At 44.4% G+C, this 7,308-nt stretch overlaps 1 protein-coding gene across 1 annotated transcript in view; it reads left to right on the top strand.

Annotated features, from left to right (window-relative positions):
• MYO18B (myosin XVIIIB) overlaps positions 1-7,308 on the top strand; it is an 842,989-nt gene that overhangs the window by 332,368 nt on the left and 503,313 nt on the right. The window contains exon 19 of the mRNA XM_082258232.1: positions 786-951. Coding sequence (XP_082114358.1) covers positions 786-951 — 166 coding nt within the window. The remainder of the gene's footprint in view (positions 1-785; positions 952-7,308) is intronic.

Here is a 7,308-nt window from a genome sequence, read left to right as displayed (position 1 = left end):
CGCTTTAAATTTTTTATTTTTTTTTATTTATTATATACAAATTTTTTTTTACCCTTTTTTAAAATTTTGTAATAACTTTTTTGCTATCATAATGGATGAATAACATCCCCTGTGACAGCATTGGCCATGACAGGTCCTTTTTATGGAGAGATTGGGGTCTATTAGACCCAAAATCTCTCCTCTGGCCCCCCATGCAGCCGATCAGACCAAGATTGGACAGATCGGCTGCTTCTCTGGCTGCTGGTGACCAGGTAAACAAAGGGGTGGAACCGGAAGTGACGAATACTCATCGCTCCTGGTTTCCAGGGTTACAGAGAGAGAGAGGGGGAACAAAGTCAGTTCCTCTCTCTCTGCAGGGCAGCCATTGCTGTCAGCCGCATCGCTCCCAGCCTCCGCAATGGGACCGGAGAGGCGGTGGCAGGAGGGGGCTGCAAAAAAGTGAATCGCTGGCTGCAAAAAATTATACCGGGAAGATGCCTGTAGTTGCAGGCATCATCCCAGTATTACCACTGAACCCCAAGGATGTATGGGTATGTCCATTTGGAGGAAGTGGAAACTGTATCATAATTGATGTTGTACACATTCTTATGATAAATAATATAATGTATTTTGTTTATTACAATTGTACAGTTTAGTATGGTAGGTCAATTTTTTCAAGCAGTGCTTCCAGAGTAAAAAATCATAAATGTTTTATCCAGGATGTTGTCAAATAGATATGTTGTATTGCATCAAAACTAGAGAAATCATTTTTAACCATTATTCCACTAACTGAACGTGACATTTAATTCCAGATGATGGACCCATACGTAAGTGTGAACAGCCTCTTCAATTTGAGATCCTCCACCAGCTTTGCAAAGATCCTGTTCGATATGATGCTACTAGTTGGATCAATAAAGCCAAATTGAACTTATCGGCAGAAAATGCCATCCAGGTTTTGCAGCAGTCTAAAATGTAAGTAAAGACATTTAAACCTTGATATTACACCAGTTTTTCACTTTCAGACCACTAGATCATATTTAAGTGGACACATACCATCCCAGTCAACTAGTTTTGTATACATGTATGGCTTATTAATGTAGCATATAAAAGGTACCAAAGAATAGTCTCTTTGGTTATACAGTATCTCACAAAAGTGAGTACACCCCTCACATTTTTGTAAATATTTTATTATATCTTTTCATGTGACAACACTGAAGAAATGACACTTTGCTACAATGCAAAGTAGTGAGTGTACAGCTTTTATAACAGTGTAAATTTGCTGTCCCCTCAAAATGACTCAACACACAGCCATTAATGTCTAAACTGCTGGCAACAAAAGTGAGAACACCCCTAAGTCAAAATGTCCAAATTGGGTCCAATTAGCCATTTCCCTCCCCGGTGTCATGTGACTCACTTGTGTTACAAGGTCTCATGTGTGAATGGGGAGCAAGTGTGTATAATTTGGTGTTATAGCTCTCACTCTCTCATACTGGTCGCTGGAAGTTCAACATGGCACCTTTTGGCAAAGAACTGCCTGAGGATCTGATTAATGGGTGTGTGTTGAGTTATTTTGAGGGGACAGCAAATTTACACTGTTATACAAGCTGTAAACGCACTACATTACATTGTAGCAAAGTGTCATTTCTTCAGTGTTGTCACATGAAAAGATATAATAAAATATTTACAAAAAAATTAAGGGGTGTACTCACTTTTGTGAGATACTGTATTTTCATATTCAACAGTCATTCTCACAGTCTGATGTTTTGGTTGATTGCTATGAGTTGTCTAAGATGCTTCTCCCTTCTGACAGGTTCATAGCTGTAGCTGAACCTTTCTTGACACTGAACTATTTTATTGCGTCCAAAACGGAGGCTGTAGAGTGTGGTATTTATTTTTTGAGTAGTAACTACCTTACAAGTCCTGGTAAAATTTTATCTGACAGTTGAAAAAAAATGCATGTTATTAGTTTTCCAGTACCTACTTCATGGGTAGCTGGATATGTTATACATATCCTATTACCACCCATGTTTAGTATTTTACAATTTTATTTAGTTATTTTCCTGGCTTCTTGGCTCTTTACTTTGCTGTTTCCTTCTGGATCCCAGCCTTTTAAATTTTATAATTATTATTTTTTTGCTGGGATTTGTCTACATGGGGATGTTGCCTGAGGACCTTTCTGCACAGCCCATGTGTCAGCTCTTAGTAATTGAGTAGCCAGTCACTTGGAAATTTATGCACTTAGCAAAAAAAAAGTGAAACGGTCCCGATACCAGGAGGAAGCAGCTGAAGAGAAGTATAATGTCAGGTTGGGTTGCCATTATATTGAATGTTTATGGGCAAATCACAGGGACACTTCAAACCTGTTACCCTCAGAAGAAGAAAAGAGAAAAAAAGTATATATATATATATGTATATAAAAATATATGTACATATATATATATATATATATGTGTGTGTGTTTTTTTTAATTATTGTACATCATTGCACATAATAAACACATTAGGAAAGTAATAGTTAAACATATGCTGTTTCAGTTATACAAAAATAAGATATAATGGAAAATATTATCTATCTAAATGAGGTTATATGTTCCAATGGGGACATTTGTTTTGGTCCCTGTCCAAGAGTCCCTTATATTGGAGAGATTTTTCCCTTGGGTTCATCTCTCATCATTACTTAGACCCGTGTTTCTCAACTTTTTTGCAGTCAGGGATCCCTTGAAAAGTTTTCAGTTTTGAAGCAGCCCATTCAAGGCTTGGTTCACATTACTGTGTGTCGCGGAACACGCTCAAAATTGCACTCGTTCTAGACACACAAACAAATGCTCAGCTCTTTAGGGCTGCCATTAATTCTTAATGGTACCCCCACACATTGGCAAACGCGGTATGAATTTGGTGTGGCGCAATTTTAAAAAAAAGGTTGAGGACTTCTTTCCCTGCATTTCTGTGGGTAGGGCAGCCCATTGAAATTAATGGGCTGCCCTACACGTAGCTCGCATCCACACAGTTGTGAACCAGAGGGTTTGTTCACATGTGAGGTTGGAGGGGGCGGTAAAACAATGTGGGTGAGCTGCTTTTGCCACCCCCAACTGCTCCCCCTGCCGAGGCAGCAGCTGGGGGTGTACAGATGCTGTTGCTGTAGCTGGAGGTGTGCCCAGGGTGAATGGGGCTCTTGTATGCATTGCACATGGTTGTGGTGTGGTGATGCTGCATTTACTGGGTTGAAACAGGTGGTCAGGAGGCGAAATATTGCCTTTTTACTGCCTGTCAAATGCCTCTGAAAAGAAATCTGAGTATGGATTGCTTTTGAGAGGAGCAGCAGTGCTTGCTACTATTATGAACTAGCCCTAAAAAAGCAGTTCTGATTGTACAGGAATAGGGTGTAAGGATTAAAAGTAACATACTGTAAGCTGGGGAACAGGTAGCAGGTACAAAGCTCCCGGGATAAGCAGTCTCTCAGGCACAGATACCAAATCCACAAAGGTAGTGACAAAACAGCTTGGTTTTTATTTGATATTTACAAGCTCTATATACAGGTGCTGTACAGTGTCTTGGAAAACAGGAACAAAAATAGCAAATTAAAAACCTAGCCTTGTCTCCGCACTAACTATACAAAATACAGGCCCTAACTATACTATACACTAACTATACAAAATAAAGGCCCTAACTACCAGGCTGAGCAGGCCTACAGCTTGTCAGCTTCCACATATACAACTTGTTAGCTTTTAGCAACCATTTGGTCTCACAGACAAGAGTTGTCTGATTTCCCAGGGTGGGCCTGGGAGATGTATAAACCCCGAACAGGACTTTTTCCAACTCTCTCTGGGACGCTCTGCTAAAATACATACCATACCCCAAAATGTGGGTGTGGCCAAAGTCTCACCAGTGGGAGGGGATTAAGGGGCATGGTTAAACGAAACACCAGGCTTCCTTCCTTGTATAAAATATTCTTTGATTGCTTTGTCTGAGCCTACCTTAAATAAGAACTTCATTAAAATAGTTAGGGACTGCATAGCAACCAGAACCTGTTGAGACAATGAACGCTTGAGAAGTATATAATGTACAGTATTGTGTATAAAATGCAGGAGTCTGTATGGAGAGTGCTGCAGTCAGTGCTGGGTTTAGGATACATAACGCAGGTAGTGGGGGGGGGGGGGAGAGAGTGCAAGGGGCGGAAAGAAAGGGATGAGAGAGAGGGAGGTGAGAAAGAGAGAAAGAGAGGGGTTTGAGAAAGAGGGGGTTGGAGAGATTGAGGGGGAAGAAAGGGAGGGGTTGAGAAAGAGAGGTGTAGTGAGAGAGAGAGGGGGGGTTAGATAGAGAGGGGGTGAGAAAGAGGGGAGGGTGAAAAAAAGAGGGAGGTAGAGGGGATGAGCGAGAAAGAGAGGGGTGATAGAGGGGAGATAGAGTGGGGTGGAAGAGAGGGGGTGAGAGAGGGGAGATAGAGGGGGGGTGAGAGAGAGTGGGGTGAAAGAGAGGGGGGTGAGAGAGGGGAGATAGAGGGGGGTGATAGAGAGAGGTGGTGAGTGAGAGAGATAGGAGTGAGAGGCTGGTAAGAGAGATCCCTAGCCCTGTCCCTGTCTGCAGTCTCTGTCTGTGGGAAGGTGTGCGTGATGCTTGGTACACTACCTTCCATTCCAGCAGGATGCCAGCATTGGGCAGAACCCTTTCTCATAGCTGGGTGAAGACAAGAGGTCACGGAGCTTCCCTGCTTCTTCCAGAGGATCTGTATGCTGTGAGATGAAGTAGTCCCTGGCTGCCTGCACCTCCCACCTGTTCTCCGGTCCTGGGAGGTCTGCATAGCTGTTCCCCCTCCAAGACTATCAGTTTTGCCGCCCTCGCTGCTCACCTTCCCCATGGCCTCCTGGTGACAGGTACTGTCATCCTGCTCGCACCTTCGCTGTCCTGCTCCCTGCACCTGCTGTCATCGGACTCTCCATGACAAAGCCCCTATTGACCTATTGGTCAGTCTGCCCCTGGACCACAGAGTCCAAGCCAGGGGAGGCGGAGCCACAGGCGCTGACATACGCGATAAATCACAGGCAAATTAGGCGGCCACCAGGTGACCATCTAATTTGCCTAATTAAAGAGCCGCCTCTGGCAGGGAGAAGTAAGCAGTGCCGGCTGCAAAAAAAGCTCTGCTGGTACCTGCGCCAGCGTGCCCCCTCCCAGTTCAGGGCTCCACTCCTGGACATTGCATTAATTTGCCAGGACGCTGGGACTTATATGAAATCCCAGGATGGCCCCAGCAAATCCAGGGAAGTTGGGAGGTGTGGTGCCCCCCTATGAGTGTACACCCCTGTTATTGTTCTGATGTGGAATGGTGAGGTGGGCAGGGAGTGGGTGGGATATATGTGGAAGGTGGGGGTGGGGCTAAGGGGTGGGTTGGGGGGTAGGGACGGGGAAAGGGTAAGAAGGGGTGGGGTGGGATGGGATGGGGAAAGGATAAGAGGGGTGGAGTGGGATAAGATTGGGGGGGAAGGGTGTTTGGAATAGAAGATATCAATGTATCTGGGAAGGGGTGTGGGGAGATCACTTGGTGGCTGGGAAGGATCCCTAAAAACAATGCCTTAGGCTAGTGGGGTGAGGGCTGGGCTAGAGGATGGATTTCGATGGCTGGTAAGTGGGAATGGAAAAAGATGCTGGAAGGGGGGGGAAGGGGGTAGCAATAAAGGGGGAGGGGAGGTTGTGACAGCTAGTGAGGGGATCCAAAATGATTAGCTGTGTAGGTGTGCTGAATGGTGAAATGACTGCAAGCAGTGGCGGGTGGAGGAGTTAAGGAAGTCTCACAGGCAGAGAGGCCTGGGGCAGCAGTGACAGCTAGCCGGAGATGGATTATAACGCGCTGCCCGGCTTGGATGGAATGACACTGGCCAGGTTGATTGTTAGCTGGACTTGCAGAGGATGGCTCCGGGCGGTCTTTCTGTTTCACTGTGCCACCGCAAGAGCGAGAGAGGCAGGAAGTTTAAGTCCGGGGGCGTGGCTGGGAGGTCGCCTACAAACTGTGCATTCAGTTGCTAGGACGCCGGCGGTCCTAGCAACTAATAACAGTATTAAAGATTGATGCTCTGCTCACAGGACTCCTTGGTGCATTGTGTGAGAGCACACACTGCACCATTGAGGATACCAACACTGAATTCGAGCCCAGTGTGGGAACTTGTTCCAACACTTGGCTCAGGGACTCCAGCTCAGATCCGCAGGACCCCCGGACATACTTGCAATTGCGGGACGGTCCCGCAGAATCCGGGACGATTGGGAGGTATTTACATACACACATATAAAAACAAACAGACACACGTACACACACTAAAACACACACATACACACACATAAAAACACATGTACAAACACACACGCATACATACAGACACATGCACACACACAGACACATGCACATACGCACTCATACAGACAAATGTACACACATAGGCACATGCACACATACTGACATATGCACACATACACACACATTTACAGACACATGGTACACATGCACACATACAGACACATGCACACACACACACATACACAGACATATGCACACATACACACACACACAAACAGACACATGTACACACACATACACCTGACCTTTCTCTACCATTATCCCCCAGCACCCTTGAGGACCTCTGGGGGCACCCCAGATGAGAAAGGCTGACTTACTATCTTAGTGCATCTAAATGGGTGTCTACAAAGGGAGAGTCCGAGAGAGCAGCATTAATTGTAGACACAGATGTAAATAAAATGAATGCAGATAGGGATCTCTGGAACTATTCTAAGGTATTTATGAGGAATTTTAAGGAAACAGGATGAAACAATAGAGATTTAAAGCTTGAAGTATATACTGTATGTATTTATTTTTATTTTAGTTATGCTTTACAAATGCAAAATTCCTTTAGATAACATGCCTGGGGATGCCCTTAAGCTGTCTATGAAGTGGAAAATCTATGCAATGTATACAACCTACTTTTGTGAACCCTTTCCTTGTAAAACAACCCATTCAGTTTAAAATAGAAATGAAAGACAAAATTGTATATTGCATATACAGTACATGCATATACTGTATATACAATTTAATTAAACATTTTTTTTTAATAAGTCTAGATGAATAAGGGGCTTAAAGAGCTAGGGGTGGAGAAGCAGTAGTACACTGATCTTCCAAGTGAATGGCTGTGCTGGGGCTTTTAGCCAACATCTAATCATTGGAGGACAGGCATGCTGTGCTCCCAGCACAGCCAGCAAATTGACCACGCAGAGATGAATGTGCTCTAATGCTTAGTGTGGTCAGTTTGAAATAGCAAAGCAGGGGGACTGGCAGTAACACCATGTATTT

This window comes from Pelophylax lessonae (assembly GCF_965119305.1).
Source record: "Pelophylax lessonae genome assembly, chromosome: 1".
In the NCBI taxonomy this organism is placed as follows: domain Eukaryota; kingdom Metazoa; phylum Chordata; class Amphibia; order Anura; family Ranidae; genus Pelophylax; species Pelophylax lessonae.
The sequence above is the reverse complement of the archived record's forward strand: the minus strand, read 5'-3'. Positions and strand labels throughout refer to the sequence as shown.